This window comes from Macaca mulatta, chromosome 14 (assembly GCF_049350105.2).
Source record: "Macaca mulatta isolate MMU2019108-1 chromosome 14, T2T-MMU8v2.0, whole genome shotgun sequence".
NCBI lineage: Eukaryota > Metazoa > Chordata > Mammalia > Primates > Cercopithecidae > Macaca > Macaca mulatta.
This window is the reverse complement of record NC_133419.1, coordinates 14,163,736-14,183,025: the sequence shown is the minus strand read 5'-3', so window position 1 is coordinate 14,183,025 and position 19,290 is coordinate 14,163,736. Positions and strand designations below refer to the sequence as shown.

The window sequence follows — 19,290 nt, the reverse complement described above, 5'->3', positions numbered from 1 at the left end:
TTGTCAGTCTCTACAATCACATGAGCCGATTTCTTAAAATAAAACTTGCTCACATGAACATTCTTGCTCTCTTTCCTCTACTGGTTCTCGGGTGTCTCTTGAAAATCCTGACTGCCACAATACGATATGTAATAAAACACAACTTCACCGAAACAGGAACTTGAACCCCTTTTGTTATAAAACCAGAGGATAAAAGCAAACAACTTAGCTAGTGTGAAGATTAGCTGACTTTTCAGCATCTGTTGCTCTATTCCATACCTTCTGGTAATGTGAGAAAAATGTGATTCACAAGAAAGCCTGGAGATTGTCAAACATTTCCATGTTTGTCAACCTGAGGATCCAATAACATCTTAAAATTTATTAGTTAGCAAATATCAAGAGACTTATAAAACTACACATCCACAATCAAGAGACTTGGCTGATAATTGATAAATAGTGGCATTGATTTTGTATACCTTAGGTTTTGCAGGTGGGGTCCTGGGCCAGGAGGGTGCTGCTGTGGAGGTGGTGTAGCGGAGGGTGGAGCACTAAAGAAGGCACGGAAGCCTGGTGCTGGGGGAAGCATCTGCCCAACTCGCCCTTGTAGCAACTTGGGATTCATGGCAGCAAGTGGACTACCAACAAATCCAGGCACCCGTGCAAACTGGCTGGGAGACATCCGTCCAGGCTGTAGCTACAAAGAGGAAGATCTTAGATTTAGACAATTAGCAAGTCCCTTTGCTTTTGTCTACAGAAAGGTGAATACTGTTTCCATCAATAACTTTGTTTGAAAAAGTAAAGGCAAAAATAAGAGTAGTGATTAACAGCAAAAAAGGGGCTACCATCTAATGAACTTTAGGAAAGTAGGAGAGTTCTTTATGAGTAGGGTTAATCAGAGGCTTACCTGTGCTCCTCCAAGAAGCTGTGCTCTCTGGAGGGGGCTGAGAACAGGAGGAACACTAGGAGGAAAAGGGTGACCCAGGAGGGAAGAGTTCTAAGATAAAAAAAAAAAAAAAAAAAAAAGAATATGCTATAAAACAGGGGGTACATCAATATAATAATAAGGAAACTCAGCAGAAATGCAGTATAAACTTGGGTATAATAACTCTCAAATTACAGAGTCAAGTTCTGGAATATAAAAAAAGAGTAACGCTAGGAATTACAAAAACACCATGACCATGTGACATGAAAAAGAAAGCAGTAGAATGTGGGACTGAAACGGTAGGAACCAGATGATCACAATCAGTTTAGATTTTTAAAGATAAGAAAAGAGTTGATGTAAGAAACAACTGTCCTCTGACCTGGGGACAATTGGATCCAGAAATTTAAGGAGATTATAAAAAATAGGTATAATTTAGGAGATGTCAGCAAATCTAAATACTGGCAGTGATCATACAAATAGCGATCAGAAAATACATACTGCACATTTTTGTTAGGCTTAAAGTGACATACCGGGACACTGCAGAGCTGGTTTGGAGACATCCTCTCACCATAGGGAGCAGGATAACGAGGTGGCATTGGGGGCCGAACATGGACAGGCTTCGGACACAGAATCTATCAGGACAAACATATATACAACTACACTCAATGAAATCAGTTTTTCTTCCACCTACACTCCCTCCCCTCAAGTACTGGTAGAGACACAGAACTCAATGCAAAGCCCTACTTCTAAGCAAATTGCTATGGCTACAGGTTCAAATACAGAACCTTGGGCCACTTTCTCTCACAAATCAAGTACAGTGTCAGCATTAACTGAGGAAGATTTAGCTAATTCTCCAGTTATCCCCACCCTTCCATGCTGTCTGAGGGAGATACCAGCAGATATTCTGACTTGCAAATTCTCTCCAAGAGGATATATTTTGGTAGCACTGAGGGAGAAGGAATGATAAGAAAGCTGGAGGATTAACTAAGTCCTATTCTGAAGCCCCTGTGATATGGCCGCCATGCTCAGCACTTTTGTGATACATTGTGACTCCACCATTTCATAGGATGTTGAGCCTAACTAGGCCATACCAACACCACCCTCCCCCCATACCTTCCAAATTGGCCTTCCTTTTCAGCTGCTGGTTTCAGGTGGAGGAAAGTCTATGGAACAGGACTGCACAGGCTCTAGGGAAAGCAGGGATATCTTAAAGGTAAAAAGGGATGTGGACAATGCTGTGTGTTCCCACTCCCCCCAGCTTTCAGTTATCTCTCTGACAATGTTTTGGGCAGCCAGCAAAACACTTTAAAAAGGATATATGTGCTAAATGTGGCTAACTACCATTTTTTCTCCCCCAATTAAAAGGCAGCAGCAATAGCAGCAGCAAAGGGTATCAGGGAATGTGTCTCTTATTTGTACTAATTTATCCTCGAACTAGCTATTTTTCTTTCTAATCTAATGCCTACCCAAAATTTCCACCCTCCACCCAACATCACCAATTTTCCAAATAATTTTGCCCAGATTCCCAATATCCTGGGCTGTGTGCTTGTTAATGAGAGGTACCTGTTGGGTGAAGCTGGGTACAGCCATCTGTTTAGGTGGGGTGCCTATGGGGACAGCTCTAACAGGAGGACTGCCAATGATAGGTGAAGTTGACCGCCTTGGTAATGCACGTTCAGAAAGGTCCCGATCATCTTCTGGACCCTGGGGGGGCCTCTGAGGCAAGGCATATTCTAATACAGACACTGTAGGCATTTCCTAATTGAGGAAGTGGTAAAATAAAATAGAAATTAACTAACTTGATACGTTTTAGTAATCTCTACAGATGCCAAAAACACCTTAAGAAATTTTTAAACTTTATTTTTAATTCACATATAGTAAAATTTACTTTTTGGTATATGGTTCTCTGAGTTTGGTAAGTAAGTGGCTCATGCCTGAAATCCCAGCGCTTTGGGAGGCTGAGGTGGGAAGATCACTCGAAGCCAGGAGTTTGAGACTAGCCTGGGTAACACAGCGAGACTTCATTTGTACAAAAATAAAAAAACTTAGCCAGGCATGGTGGCATGTGCCTGTAGTCTCAGCTGCTCAAGAGGCGAGGTGGGAGGATCACTTGAGCCCAGGAGTTCAAGGTTACAGAGAGCTATGACTGTACCAGTGCCCTCTAGCCTGGTTGACACAGTAAGACCTGGTCTCAAAAAAGAAAAAAGAGAGCGAGCAAGAACAGCTGTATCGCTCCCCACAAATTCCACTGTATTGTTCCTTTGCAGTTAACTCCTCCTGCCATGCCCAACCACTAGTAAACACTGATGACTTCTCTGTCCCTATAGTTTTGCATAGAAGTGACTTTTTTTTTTTTTTTTGAGATGGAGTCTCACTCTGTTGCCCAGGCTGGAGTGCAGTGGCGCGATCTTGCTTTACTACAACTTCCACTTCCCAGGTTCAAGTGATTATCCTGCCTCAGCCTCCTGAGTAGCTGGGATTACAGGCATCCACCACCACACCAGGTTAATTTTTGTATTTTAGTAGAGATGGGGTTTCACCATGTTGGCCAGGCTGGTCTCGAACTCCTCACCTCAAGTGATCCGCCCGCATCAGCCTCTCAAACTGATGGGATTACATGCGTGAGCCACCACGCCTGGCTCAGAAAAGACTTTTTAAGTGATTCAAATCATAATCATACACTAACAAATTTAAATTCCAATGGCTCCCTTGCAACCTTTACCCTGGAGGCTAAAGAAAGGCATAGCTAAGTGCTGGATGCAGTAGTTGACATAATTCTAGCAAATGAAAGACCTATAAATCCCTTCAGTAAGGAAAGGATGACAACAGGAACCCACTTAAAATTTTTGGATATTAGAAATTTTATATAAAGAGAAAGTATTTAATACCTGAGCAAGCAGTGGTCCTCGGATTCGCCTCAGAACTTCAGATCCATCCCAGATACTGGAATTCAGGCTTCCTGGTTGGGGCTAACAAAAAAGGAAAACATACACACGAAGTCTGAAATGTTGTATACTCTCTGGGTGACTTATCTGCTGTTGGGGAGCAAGGTTCCAAAAGAGCCTCAAGCTGCTTTAGAATAAGAAATTATGGGGCTCCAGAATATATATTATTCCCCAACTTTATCTCTAGAACTGCTATCATCAGGAAATATATTATCAATTTTCTCTGGCACATGTAAATCTCTCATTAGAATAGATAAAATAAAATGGCAAAGTTCAATACTTCACTTTAATTTTTAGTCTGCTATAGTTCTCAAATCAGAGTAACTTACTTACTTGTAAAACTGGCCTGGTCTGCACTGCCCTCATGATAGCTGGATCTTCTAGTTCATTTTCAATCACCATCTTACTGAGCCTTTCTGCCAGATTCTCCTCATGGTCACCCAACAAGTCCATTTCATCTCTCTCTCCATTGCCTGTTTGTTCATTAACTGCCACTGGTAGCTTTTCTTCCAATTCAGCCAGGCGCTCATGTGCTTCCTGCCAATCATCATCTATAAGATGACACAGTTGATGTAAGAAATAGTTCATAGTGGTACGAAAAAGTTTTACACAATTATTCTGTTATTTATTTATTTTTTAAGACAGAGTCTCACTCTGTCGCCCAGGCTGCAGTGCAGTGGCGTGATCTCAGCTCACTGCAACCTCCACCTCCCGGGTTCAAGCGATTCTCTGCCTCAGCCTCCCGAGTAGCTGGAGTAGCTGGGACTACAGGCACCCGCCACCACACCTGGCTAATTTCTGTATTTTTAGTAGAGGTGGGGTTTCACCATGTTGGCCAGGCTGATCTCGAACTCCCGACCTCAAATGATCCACTCACCTCAGCCACCTCAGCCTCCCAAAGTGCTGGGATTACAAGCATGAGCCACCATGCCCGGCCTACACAATTCTGTTAACCAAATGAATAATTCCAGAAGATAGGCAGAAAGTTAAGTTTCCACTTAGAAACAGTATATAAGGTTTAAACTAAGGGACATAAAAGCGTGCTTTTTACTATTAAAAGCAAATAACATTATACCAGGAATAAAATTCAAAAATGTGAATTAATAGCTTAAAACATCAATAATATCCAAACTATATTCTGAAACTGTTTCCTAAACTGGTGATAGATATGTATAGTACTACTAGTTGGTTTTGAGATTCTATGACATTTCAAGCAAAAACTTTAAAGGGAAGTTAAAACTCATAGCATTAGCACACAACTTTCTTTTAGATTATAAGTGCCACATTCTTTACATGCTTTTGAATCCATTTGTTCCATTCAATAAATATTTGGTAAGCATCTATTATGTGACAAGCCCTGTTTTAGATGCATGGGATACACTGGTGTACAAAAAGACAGAGATTCCGCCTTTGTAACACTTTCATGCAAGCAGGAAAGAGACAGACAGACAATAAGCATAATAATTAGATACTATACCAGAAGATGAAATTGCTATAGGAATATAAAGGAAGAAAGGCAGATTGCAAATTTAAATAGATGGTCAGAGGTAGGCCTCATTGAGAAGATGACATTTGAGCAAAGATTCTGAAGAGTAAGAGGGTTAGCAATTTGGGTATCTGGGAGAAGACGGTTCCAGGCAGAGGGACAGTCAGTATAAAGAAAGGCCTTAAGGTGAGAGATTGACGGTTTTGAGAAACAGCAAGGAGGACTGTGTTTGGAATGGAATAAGCAGGGTGGGGAGAGTAGAAGAAAATGAGGTCAAAAAGTCATGAGGAGGGGGCTCATTCTGGGCCACTATGCCAATGAAAATTTTCATTTGGCTTAACTTTTAAAAGAATCACTCTGGTTGCTGTGCTGAAAACAGGCTGGGGAAGAGGAAGGGGCATTTCCTTTTTTATTTTAACTATGTCTGCTATTACTTTACACTACTATAAAGTCTGTAGCACTGACACTAAGGTTATTTTTGCATTTGGTATGTTGGCATCATTTTTTCTGTTTTTGAATCCCATTACAGCACAGATGACAATCTTCAGAACCCTCTATCAGCTGCTGTGGAGCTAGACCTTACTTCCATCACATTTCACTCCAGTTCTCTCCAATCTTATTCCATTCTGCTTCCATCAGGAAAGCTGTACTCACAGTTTTGCTTCTTTTAGTATTCTTTTTTATTTCTATTTTTTGAGACAGGGTCTCACTGTCGCCCAGGTTAGAGTGCAATGGCGTGATCTGGCTCACTGTGGTCTCGACCTCCTGGGCTTAGGTGATCCCCCAACCTCAGCCTCCCAAGTAACTGGAACTACAGGTTTGTACCACCACGCTAGGCTAATTTTTGTATTTTTTGTAGAGTCAGGGTTTCCCCATGTTGCCCAGACTGGTCTTGAGCTCCTGGGCTCAAGCAATCCACCGGCAATGGCCTTCCAAAGAGCTGGGATCACAGGCGTGAGCCAGCGCATCCGGCCTTTCTTTTCAGGTATTCAAATGCGAAACTTCTTCCTCCTCATTCCTACTCCTAAATAATCCTTTCATTTTATTTCTTCCTTTACCTCATCTCAATATGCACTACTTTCTAATCCACAAAAAGTATTATTTTGTACATGTTATATGGTATTCTTTTTTAGTTACATGTTTTATATAATTCAACAGACAGGGATAACAGGTCATAACACAAACAGGACTTTCTCTTTTCTGCTTTCAAAGAAAATACATGTTTAAAAAATTCAAACACACGTCACTTAAGTGAAAGTTCCCCATAATTCCACAGCTGTGTTGTTTTAAATAGTTTTAAGTTGTGTTAAGTTTATAAAGTTAACTTGTTTCTTTTTACTTAAGCAATATGTCTTGGACATCTTTTCATGCATGCACACAGGCATAACTACTGATATTATCTCATTCTTTTTAATACCTACATAAGATTATATTTTATTGCTAAACTATAATGTAATTTATCCCCTACTGGTAAATATTTGGATTATTTTCAATTTTCCAATATAATAATTAATACTGTAATGAACATCATACATATCTTAACAGTTTATGTGACTTTAAATAGACTAACTTCCTTTTAGAATCAGATTATATTAACAGTTAAAATTTGCTATATGTATTTTTTTTATCATACAACAAGGTATCACATAATACTAGTGATACGCACAGTGAGGGAAGTGGGACTTTCAAATATATAATTTTGGTATCACAGGACCCACTGTCTAGTTTGGGGACACTGTGGTAGATTTGAGTGTATTAGTTGTGGTAAGGGATTCCTTACGTTGAGGATCACTTTGCCATCACTAGGATAAAGGCTGCGGGCAAAAGCTATAAAAATATCCTTACCTAAGCCTCCGGGACCTGGGTCTTCTTTATAATTATGTGGTATTTTTTGCCTACCCAACAGCTTCCTCTTACCTGAGTGACTAGTCAGGTGACACTCTTCTCCTAAATTGTCATCTTACAAAAAAGAATCTAAGGTAGCTATTTTATGATGATGGTCTCTGATAAGTCTATCCTGATGTGCTCCAAAAAATGGAAAAATCCACTTTAAATGAAAATTACAGTATTAATTTAAATGACTAATCATCTGAAAGAAAATATTTAAAGAAGAATATAATTAAAAACCAAATGTGACATTCATATTTGTGTCATCCTTGGTAAGGAATAGTAAGCTGAGACAGGATAAATTGTTTTTTGTAACTTTACTAACTTAGCAATGTCACAAGAGTGGGAATCTATCATCTTGAATTGAGGGATTTGTAAAAACATTTATTTCCCAAATTTAAGAAGTTAATTTGTTAGTGGATTTGTTCTAATGCAGTAGAGTTCTAATTTGCATGCTTGTCTGTCACTACTTCCCATATTCATGCTTGCTAACTTTACCAAATCCTATCAAATATGGATAATCTACTTCTCCTTAATAATAATATTTTTAAAATATTGGTTAAGTTGCCATATTCTGTGAGAATAGATCTCTGGTGAATTGAATGTTACATTTTTACACATGTAAGCAAAGGAATCTATGCCATAAAATACTATCATCATCATTTTAGATTTTTCTTACTCTTGTAAAAAATTATCTGAAGTAGTATTTTAGAGATCTTATGCCCTTACTGCAAAAGAATACTTCACCCTGTATCTTTTTCAAATGACCTAAAAATATAGTTACTTAGATATGCCAGTGCTTGACCTGAGTCCATTATTGGTCAAAATGATAAAAGATAGGCAAAAGAGTAACAGAGAAATGAAGGGAAAGAGACTATCTGTAATAATGAACTAACCTATACCCTGATGTGTGTTACTGAATTTCTGGCTGCTTCTATAAACTTATACTTGTAATAACAACCCCTGAAGCCTGTGTCAGATATAGTTTTGAATGAAAACAAAATAAAAAGGAAGTAGAAGTGATTTAATTTCAAGGCAATCTTTATCTCTAAAGACTATAGTAGCTATCAATAAAAGAGAGGTAGGAAGGAGGGTGATCCCTTCCAAGTGGAGGCAGGAGATTTCCAAAGAGTCCCCAAAAACTATTTAACATAACTAGTACTTTACAGTAATTATATTTATGGTTACTTAACCCGTCACTCTTCCTCATTTGTTAAAATGAGGATAATAACAGTACCTATCTCACAAAGTTGCTGTGAGGATTAACAATATATGTAAAACATTTAGAATGGTGCCTAGTCATAATAAGCACCATGCTAAGTGTAAGCTTTTATTTTTAGAGGAGTTGGGATTACTGCAACACTATTTATTGCTCTTAGATGATGCAAACATTTTTCATGCAGAAGAGAGTGACTAGTTTCTTAAGGAAAGGTGACCATTTGTAGCCAATGACCTAAAATGTCCACAGCAGGTATTATTCAAGATGCCCACTGTATGAATTAAAAATCATAAAATCAAAACAAATGTCAAAGTCTGACATTTCACCTCTAGATTTAAACTCTCTATACCAGCTTTGTATCAACCTGTAGACGAGTATCAAAGAAGTCACAGGTTGACTTGGAAAACAATTTTCTTTTTATAGTATTTACACCAAGCTGTTATGAAGAATTAAGATCTTACAATTCAAGTACATTACACTCTCAAGGGAAAGGGCTCACCTTTGGAAATCTTTTCTCCATTATAAACTTTCTTGGGCAAAAAGTCCTTCTAATCACCCTTTGGCCCTAAGGTACAAAGTGGGTTAATCATATGCCATTTCATTGCCTTTACTTTGTACTACCTGTTCTTTTACTGTGTAAACCTAATGGCTTTTTCAGCACATGTGCACTTTCCTTCTTCCCCGTCATATAAAATACAGTTCTGGACACTCTAACATCCTTTTAAGGCAATATTATTCCCATCTTACGAGAAAAAATAGAAACTCAGGAAAAAAAGACTGTCCATAGCACTCTGGAAGTCAATGCTGCCTCATTTTAATGTCTATAAATCAATTCTAGCTAATTCATTTTAATACTGAGGAACTTGTTGAAAAAATGGTTAACATTCAGTACAGTATTTTAATAGAAAAAGAGTTCTAGAAACAAGCACGTGTTGGTAGCTTCTATGGTATTCTATTTTTAAATTATTTGATAATTAACTTTTTAGAGACAAGGTCTCGCTCTGTTACCCAGGCTGGAATGTAGTGGCACCGCCATAGCTGATGCAGCCCTGAACTCTTGGGCTCAAGGGATCCTCAGCCTCCTAAGTGGCACATACCAGCATGCCTGGATATTTTTCAAAAAAAATTTTGTAGAGAAAGAGTCTCACTATGTTGCCCAGGATGGTCTTGAACTCCTGGCCTCAAGTGATCCTCCTGCCTTGACCTTCCAAAGTGCTGAGAGCTGTGGGCTTGAGCTACCACAAATAGCTTATTGTGTTCTACTGATCATCACTAAACTACCTTCCAAATATAATTTGCAATTCACATCAGTTTCCTGCTTTTGTAATTCCACTCTACATTTCTTTGCCTGTGATCTCCATGGAGAGAGAGAATAGCATCTTGGATCAAGTTATCCTCCTGGACAATCTCATCTGCCAACCCATGCCTATAATCCAAAAGGTCTTTGATTCCTTTCCATCATGAGTCTAGCTTCCACTTTCGACACTTTTCTTGCTGCTTCTAATCATAACAAAGTTTTAGTTCTCTACTGAATTTTACAAATAACTGACAATATTAAAACACCTTCATTTTTGCCAGTTTATTCAATTCAGTCTAAGCTTTAATAAATGTATTAGGTCACTGCAAAACCAGTGACCATTATAATACTTTAAGGTCTCTTATTTGTTTTTGATATTCAACATCTTGGGATTACCAACTATTGCTAAATTTTCTCTTCTTCCTTATGACTTAACTTGGAGCATTTGTTGCAGACAGAAGTGTTGTGACTCCAAAGAATCATACATATTTATACATTTGAACATAAACACTCTTATTGCTGCTTTCCAGCACCAAGTCTAAGCAAACATATCTGCATTGACTCTTACCTATTCATTTGCTTAAAAATATATAGTTTTGGCCAGGCGCGGTGGCTCACACCTGTAATTCCAGCACTTTGGGAGGCTGAGGAGGGATCACTTGAGGTCAGGAGTTCATGACCACCCTGGCCAAAAATGGAGAAACCCTGTCTCTACTAAAAAATACAAAAATTACCCGGGCGCCTGTATTCTCAGCTACTTGGAAGGCTGAGGCAGGAGAACTGCTTGAACTGGGGAGGCAGAGGCTGCAGCGAGCCAACATCATGCTACTGCACTTGTCTAGGTGACAGAGCAAGACTCTGTCTCAAATCAAATGTATATGTATGTATATGTATATGCATATGTATATGTATATGTATATAGTTTAAAAGTTTAAATTTTAACTTATTACTCCACTTGTTCTACAACTGTTCTAAGTAACATGTGTTCTTGAACGTTATAAGCTTGCTTTCTAAATTTTCCATCTCGGTATTTATAACCCTGTGGTCTGTAAGCTTAGTTTGGCTCTTTAGGTTTTAAACTTTTCCCAACTCTTAAAATATGTATCTACAGGCTGGGTGCAGTGGTCAGGCCTGTAATCCCAGCACTTTGGGAGGCCGAGGCAGGTGGATCATGAGGTCAGGGGTTCGAGACCTGCCTGGCCGACATGGTGAAACTCTGTCTCTACTAAAAATACAAAAATTAGCTGGGTGTGGTGGCAGGTGCCTATAATCCCAGGTACTCGGGAGCCTGAGGCAAGAGAATTGCTTGAACCTGGGAGGCGGAGGTTGCAGTGAGCTGAGATCATGCCACTGCACTCCAGTCTGGGTGATAGAGCAAGACTCCATCTCAAAAAAGAATAAATAAATAAATAAAAAATATGTATCTATATCCAGGGATGCACAAAATTTCATCTGTGCATACTTTTCTAACTTATGAGACCTTTCTTTTTTTTTTTTTTTTTTTTTTTTTTTTTGAGGCGAGTCTCGCTCTGTCACCCAGCCCAGGCTGGAGTGCAGTGGCGCGATCTCGGCTCACTGCAAGCTCCGCCTCCCGGGTTCACGCCATTCTCCTGCCTCAGCCTCCCAAGTAGCTGGGACTACAGGCGCCCACAACCGTGCCCGGCTAATTTTTTGTATTTTTAGTAGAGACGGGGTTTCACCGTGATCTCGATCTCCTGACCTTGTGATCCGCCCGCCTCGGCCTCCCAAAGTGCTGGGATTACAGGCGTGAGCCACCGCGCCCGGCCGAGACCTTTCTTGACCCCCAAAATTCTTGGTATAAAAAGCTTTACGTTTTGTTGAAGATACTATAAGTTGCAAAGTTATATAATATACTAGTGATAGACTAAATTTTAAAACACATACACCCACATACTTTTCTACTAGTACACTAGTTTTCCTTAAGTTATATGTCATACAAATAAAAATTCCTCTCATTTAGGATTACTTTAAATCTCTCTTAAATGTTTACTTCTCTAAACATTTGAATCCCTCATAGGGGCAACCTGTAGCCATAGATCATATAGCTGGAAGGGGCAAGGCTTACAGAATACCTGATTTTAGAGGTGAGGCAAAAAGATACTCAGAGGATCAGGATAGGTGCTGTTTCCAGTGAAGAATGAAACATTCTGACTAAGATGAGGAATAGAAGAATATCTTGCCAAGTTAGTGAATGAGGTTACCCCTAATAAGATAAAGCACTTCTAAAAGACAGCACTTGAAAAGAGCAAGAAGCCAAGATGATATTATAAGAGAAAGATGTCACTTACCAACTGCACCTGACCCAAATGTATCATCATTGAATTGATCAATCTCTTCATCTTCTTCTCCCAGTCCCTGAAATGCATCTTCATCTTCATCCAGAGGACAATCCTCCAAAGACTAAAAAAAGAGGAACGACATTAGTTATTCATGAAATTCACACCCTCATTTTAAAAAGGTTCTAAAAATGTTCATCTTACCTTCTCAATGAACATAATTGCTTCATTATGACTTTTTGTAAAGATGGCATTTTCTACTTTCCAATTTCTGACACTGGAAGATTTCATCAGCTTTCTTTCACTTTCTATTTCCTATTCCTTATTTAATTCTCGCCCCACCTCACAGCATTCCATTTCTCTATTTTATCAAGAATCCACTAACAGCAGTTCCTCATGCAACCAAGAAATTAAGTCCACAACTTCCCTTATAACACTGGTTGGAAAAGTGAGGACAACTAATAATGAACCCTTTATTTTCTTGTATCTTTATGTATCTTTTCTAGCAAAATTCTCATCTTTCTCATTATATTCATGTCATGTTTTCAACTATTATTCCCTTTCAAAGCTTTGTCTTCATTTTCCATCTTTTTTATCTTCCCTATAGGCCTAAACTCTAGTGATTAAAGTTAGGTCTTCAACCACAATAAAATGAACTCTGGAAAAGCTGTGATATGACAAGTTCAAGTTCTGGCTCCACTTCTACAGTCAGTGTGAACATGGGCAACTGAGAAAATTTCTAATTAGCTCATCAAATACCTTTATACAACCTATTGTGTCTAAGGCTCTGTGCTAGGCTGTAAGGCTCAGTCTCTTATATCGTAATGCAGGGACTATACCAACTATGGCAGAGAGTTGTGATGATCAAAGCAGGCAAAGATTACAGATTATCGAACAAAGGCTAGAGGTCACCACATCCTAGGTAGGTTAACTTCACTTCAATTTTACTCAACTGATTTATTCTCCAAGTTTTCCTTTCGGTTTGGTCTTGGATCATTCCTATTAAGTATATCTGTCCTCAATTTTCAAAAATTCGGAATCAGAATTCCATAGTCGATCAGTAGATACGTTTGTGATACACCTTGCCTGGCTACCTCTTAGCTACCCTGTTTACAAAGGAAAGATTAGGTCAAAGGGCATTATTCTCCTGCCAGAGCCCTTCCAAATTTATGCAAATAGGCATGCAGCTGCCTTCGTATCAAAGGCAACTTCCAGCAGCACTCCCTTCCAAATCACAAAGATCTACTTTACCAAATCACTGCTTTTTCAATTAAAAATAGGATCATTTACATCAGTTCTTTCATGCTACAAACCCAGAAAGTTTACGTCCAGAGATTAGGAGTCGCTCAAGGTCATACAGTGAGTTGGTGACGGGGTCAGCACTGTTTGTTGCTATTGCTACATTCCCGGGACCTTCACCAAACCCACGTCGCCCAACACTAGCTCAGAGGGAACTTCTGCTGGACACGCCCCCCTCCCAACTCGGAGCCCTCTTTAGTAAACGGGCTGGGGCCCTAGTCCAACGGCAAGCCCAGGCCCCCTTGACCTGAAGGTAGCCTGTGTGAATGGGGTGTGTGTCAGTGTAATTCGAGTGGAGGTGGGTGGGGGGTGGTTCCGGGTCCAGGGCGGGAAACTCGGCTCAGGGAATTCCCGGGTGACTCCTACTCAAGAAAAGCACCCGGGTAGATGCAATACTGTACCCTCGATGGCTCCTCTAGGGGTGGGGGCGGGGGTGTGGTCTGGTTACAGCACTTAACGGGCCCTCCCCACCCCAAAACGGAGGCCAACTTTCCCCAGCGGCAACTAATGGGACTGTCTCGACCCCTGAAGCCAGCTCCCAGCCCTAGAATTAGACCCGCGACCCCAGGCCAGTCGCGTCCAGCTAAGTCCTGCGACTCCCCCAGCCCGCCCCCTGCCCCGCAGGAACACGGGACCGGCGTGCGGAGGGGGAGTGAGGGAGAGGGGCGCGGGAGGGAGGGAGGGGTCACTTCCGGTCGCAACAGCTCACCTCGTAGCGGAACATTCTTGGGGAGGGGGGCAGGGAGCGGGGAGGGGAGAGGGGGAGGGAGGGAAGAAGCGCTGACTCCCCGGCTCCTCCGCGCGCGGGTCCTCAACCGGCTCGCGACCCCTGGCCGCCGCCGTACGCCGGAGCGTGCGTGGAGACGTGCGCAGGCGCGCCTCAGGCAGGGCGGCCACCCGGCTCGGCGCCCGGCGGCGGCGGCTGCGCAGGGACAGATTTGGCGTCCTGCTTCCTAGTCTCAGCGGCGGGAAGGAGGTCCCGTGGCGAGAGACTGCGCACGCGCTGCCCGTCGTCTGCTGCCTGGTGATCTGGGCTTGCAGCTCCGCCCCCTCTTTCTCCGCGCCCGCTAGGCGCTGGGCTTGGAGCTGAGGGGCAGGTCACGAGTTCTCCGTCACCCGCGAGGCGGAGAAAACCCTTGTGATTGTCACAGGGTATGGCTCTGAAGAATCCTGGGCTTAGCCTGGGCTGGGAAACATGGAGATTCCCTGGCTGTTTTTCCAACGTCCCACTCACTCTTGGGGTTGCTCGGGGGTCTCCACGTTACGATCTGCGCCTTGCGCAGGGAAAAAAGAATGGAAAGTTGCTCGTCTTCGAAAGGGGCGGACTTCTTCGCCACTTTCAGTGGCTCGTCGCCTGCTGAATCCGCAGCAGGTCAGGGCTGTGATTTATGTGGCTCTAAACGATGACGGCGCCCGTTTTTTTTTTTTTTTTTTGAAATGCCGAAGACAGGTTCTGGGAGGTTTAACTAGGGTGGTATTTTTAGGTGCCAGGCTCATCAGGCGCGAGGAGCTGCAGAGCCTTGAAGGGCAGCACGGCCATGGGCTGCGGGCCACGCAGCAGCAGGGTCTTCGGGCCGGGATGCGCCGCTGGGTGACGCCACTTCCTTAGAGGATCGAACCTAGAGAGGAATGTGTCCAGCTTAGAAGCTGCGGACCCCTGGTTCCAGTATTCTGTTGGGTGGTTTGTTACTTCTAGCACGTTCCATGCCCTTCTTGCCCCTTTCCCTTCAGACAAAACTTGCACCACAAAGAGTGAATTCTTGTGGATTTCGCAATCCGTTTCTTCCCTGGGCGTCTTAAAATGCAGCCTCGCCTCGGAATGGCATACAGTAAATCTCCTAAATGTTAGTGTATCTGCATCAGTTTGAGTACGGGAAACGTTGAATTTGTGAAAAGTTCTGGGTGGGAGTTCGTGCTTCGCCACTGGTTAGGAAACTTTGGGCGACTTACCGAAACCTCTCTAAGCCTTAGTTTCTTGTAAAATGGGTATAATTACACCTGCTTCATGATGTTAACACTACTACTAACGATTGAAGGCTGCCTGGGACTCTGCTAGGCGCTTTATATGGATTGTCTCATTGAATCCTTCCTTATGTGCTCCCCATGAGGTAGGTACTGTTATTTTCTCAGTTTATGGTTGAGGAACCTGAGAATTAGCGACATTAAGTAGTTTGCCTCCAACCACCCAATGGCGAGTGGCAAAGCTAGTAGCTGAGATTTGTCTGATTGTTAAAAGCCCAGTGTCTTAATCACTGTGCCAAGATAAAAGCAAATGTTGACATGGGCCAGGCCTGAACTTTAAAGAAGTGGAGGAGGCTAGGGACAAGATGATATATTGGTTTTCAAACATGCATGGAACGTTATAAAATATCAAGTACTAAGTAACAGTACCTCTTAATAATTACCAAAGAATTGGTGCCATGTAGATCAAGGGTTAGCAGGCTGTGGCCCACAGCCCAATCTGGCCAGCCACCTGTTTTTGTAAGGGAAGCTTTGTTGGAATACAGCCAACCTTATTTATTTACATATTGTCTTTGGTTGCTTTAATGTTATAAAGTCAGAATTGAGTCGTTACAGTGGATACAGTGTGTCCCGTAAAGTGTAACATATTTACTATTTGGCCCTTTACAGAGTTTGCTGATCCCTGATCTTGCAGATAATGTTTTCTGATCATTATATAAGATCAATAGTAACAACAGATTAGGAAAAAAAGTCTTAAATTTTCAACAAAACAAAACAAAACAACAACAAAAAAACCCGTCTAGGCCGGGTGTGGTGGCTCAAGCCTGTAATCCCAGCACTTTGGGAGGCTGAGGCGTGTGGATCACGAGATCAGGAGATGGAGACCATCCTGGCTAACACGGTGAAACCCCGTCTCTACTAAAAATACAAAAAAATTAGCTGAGCATGGTGGCGGGCGCCTGTAGTCCCAGGTACTCGGGAGGCCGAGGCGGGAGAATGGCGTGAACCCGGGAGGCAGAGCTTGCAGTGAGCTGAGATCTCCTCACTGCACTCCAGCCTGGGCCACAGAGCCAGACTCCCTCTCAAAAAAAAACAAAAACGAAAACAAAACAAAAACCCCTCTAATCCATTGACTACTTAAGAGAAAATAATGGAAAGCAGAAAATATTTACAACTGAGTGATAAATGTATTAATATATCAAAACTTTTAGGACACTGACAAAACAGTTTATATAATAAAATAGGGGATGGGTGTGATGGCTCATGCATGTAATACCAGAACTTTGGGAGGCTGTGCTGGGTGGATTGCTTGAGCTCAGGAGTTGGAGACCAGCCTAGGTAACATGGCGAAACCGCGCCTCTACAAAAAATATAAAACTTAGCTGGGTTAATTTTTTTTATTAGCTGCTCCGCATTATTTCTGGTATTAGTGGTGTGCACCTGTGCCTGTAGTCCCAGCAGCTACTCGAGAGACTGAGAACGAAAATAGGGAAGGCTGAATATAAATTAACTATAAAATAAACCCAAAGAAAGTACAAGGAAAGAAATGCTGTAGAGCAGGAATTAAAGGAGCAGAAAACAAGGTGTCATAGACAGGATCAGCAAAATTTCCCGTTTTTCTCTTATACACCTGTCTGTGAGGGAGATTGAAAGTCCCTTTAAAAGAATAATGTATTTTTAGGCTGGGCGCTGGTGGTTCACGGCTGTAATTCCAGCACTTTGGGAGGCTGAGGCAGGTGGATCACGAGAGTCAGGAGTTCGAGACCAGCCTGGCCAACATAGTGAAACCCCATCTCTACTAAAAATACAAAAATTAGCCCGGCATGGTGGCACGTGCCTGTAGTCCCAGCTACTCGGGAGGCTGAGGCAGGAGAATTGCTTGAACCCGGGAGATGGAGGTTGTGGTGAGCTGAGATTGCACCACTGCACTCTAGCCTGGGTGAGACTCCATCTCAAAAAAAAAAAAAGAATAATGTATGTATATATATATATATATATATACTTTTTGAGCTGCTTAATAGGCCCATTATTAAGATGGAGAAGGTACCAGTTCTTTTCACAGGTGGTTCTTTAGACATAAGGTATGACATCTCTGGGAAATGTCCCTTGAGTGGGTGGGAGAAGGGAGGTGTCTCCTGCATGCCAAGTATGTGGGAAAAGTTATTGACCACTGAGGAAGGCCATCAGTTAGAGAAAAGCCACCACACCAGCTTTCTTTGTCATTATCTGTGCTTTCTGGAGGTTCTGTAAGCCGTTACAGTATTTACAGACTATGCATTGTTTCTTTTTTACTTTTTTTTTTTTTAAACCAGACAAGGTCTCATTCAGTTACTTGGGCTAGAGTACAGTAGCATGATCACAGCTCACTGAGCTTCGACCTCCTGGTGTCATGCCATCCTCCTGTCTCGGCCTCCCAAAGTGCTGGGATTATAGGCGTGAGCCACTACACCTGGCCTGTTTCTTTTCTAAATGTAAAAAAAAAATGACATAAAATTTACTTTCTTGTGAGACTAGTTTCAGATATTTTCATCAAGTAACTTACATCTCTAAAACACTGATTTCAAACTTTAGCATGCATTTAGAATTGCCAAGATGGCTTGTGAAAACATAGACTACTTGGCCCTATCCCCAGAGTTTCACATTCAGTAGGAGGGAAGTCAGGCCTGAGAATCTGCATTTGTAACAAGTTGCCACATTATGCCCATGCTACTAGTTCTGTGACTACACTTTGAAACCCCACATTGTCCATTAGTGCTTGCAGGGTTATAGAGGGAGAAAAGAGTAGTGGGCTGCACCCAGGGTCATTTCTCATGTAGTGAAAAAAGTTACGACAAACCTCCCAGAAAGTAATGGGAACCCTTAGTGCAGCAGATCTTAGGGGAAAAGATTTACCCATATAATAAAAATAACTGTTTACAAGGCAAAATTTGTGATGGACTAAACATGGCCACCAATTCTTTGACAGTTCTCACATTTAATAATTATCTGATTAGTTTTTATTATTTACTTTTCAGAGGTGGGGTCTCACTCTGTTGCCCAGGCTGTAGTGCAATGGTGTGATTATAGTTCACAGCAGCCTCAAACCCCTGGGCTCAAGAGATTCTCCTGACTTATCCTTCTGAATAGCTAGGGCTACAGGTACACACCACTATACCCAGCTCATTTATTTTTTATTTTTGTAACGACAGGGTCTCACTATGTTGCCCAGGCTGGTCTCAAACTCCTGGCCTCAGCCTCCTGCATAGCTGGGATTACAGGCGCAAACCAGCACACCCTGCTACTTCTCCCATTGGGAGGTAGGATCTATGTTCCCTTTTCCTTGACTCTGGACTGGGCTATAACTGCTTTGACTAATGGATTATGGAAGTGGAGATGCTCTGCCAGTTCTGGGTCACCTTTAAGAAGATTGGCAGTGTAAGTCCGTGTAAAATACCTGGCTGCTTTGCTGAAGAGATCACATTTACTGAAATTACATAAAGAGGAAGGCGGGTCCAGCTGTATTTAGCTTATTAACCATCCCAGTCAAGACACCAAGTATGTGTATGAAGCTGTCTTGGACTCTTCACATCTGTTCAGCTACCAGCCGAACATTGTGACTCCATTCCATGCCATGTAGAGCAGAAGAATCACTCAGTAAAGCTGCTCCCAAATTCCTGGCCCATAGAAGTATTTTATATATATGTATACATATATAGAATAAAATATTGGGAGGCCGAGACGGGCGGATCACGAGGTCAGGAGATCGAGACCATCGTGGCTAACACAATGAAACCCCGTCTCCACTAAAAATACAAAAAAATTAGCCGGGCGTGGTGGCGGCGCCTGTAGTCCCAGCTACTCGGGAGGCTGAGGCAGGAGAATGGCGGGAACCCGGGAGGCGGAGCTTGCAGTGAGCCGAGATCGCGCCACTGCACTCCAGCCTGGGCGACAGAGCGAGACTCCGCCTCAAAAAAAAAAAAAAAAAAAGAATAAAATGGTTGTAGTTTTAAGCCACAAA

At 42.0% G+C, this 19,290-nt stretch overlaps 1 protein-coding gene and 1 long non-coding RNA gene across 2 annotated transcripts in view; one reads left to right on the top strand and one right to left on the bottom strand.

Annotated features, from left to right (window-relative positions):
• PATL1 (PAT1 homolog 1, processing body mRNA decay factor) overlaps positions 1–14,200 on the bottom strand; it is a 33,205-nt gene extending 19,005 nt beyond the window's left edge. The window contains exons 1-8 of the mRNA XM_001089844.5: positions 14,041–14,200; positions 12,045–12,156; positions 4,180–4,397; positions 3,790–3,870; positions 2,465–2,659; positions 1,432–1,533; positions 884–973; positions 456–673 (exon numbers count right to left, since the gene is read on the bottom strand). Coding sequence (XP_001089844.1) covers positions 456–673; positions 884–973; positions 1,432–1,533; positions 2,465–2,659; positions 3,790–3,870; positions 4,180–4,397; positions 12,045–12,156; positions 14,041–14,055 — 1,031 coding nt within the window. The 5' untranslated portion in view covers positions 14,056–14,200. The remainder of the gene's footprint in view (positions 1–455; positions 674–883; positions 974–1,431; positions 1,534–2,464; positions 2,660–3,789; positions 3,871–4,179; positions 4,398–12,044; positions 12,157–14,040) is intronic.
• A 269-nt stretch (positions 14,201–14,469) lies between these two features.
• LOC144334204 (uncharacterized) lies at positions 14,470–18,943 on the top strand. Its single transcript, XR_013403786.1, has 2 exons — positions 14,470–14,703; positions 18,482–18,943. It is a non-coding gene; the product is annotated as an uncharacterized LOC144334204 (long non-coding RNA).
• The last annotated feature ends 347 nt before the right edge of the window (positions 18,944–19,290 follow it).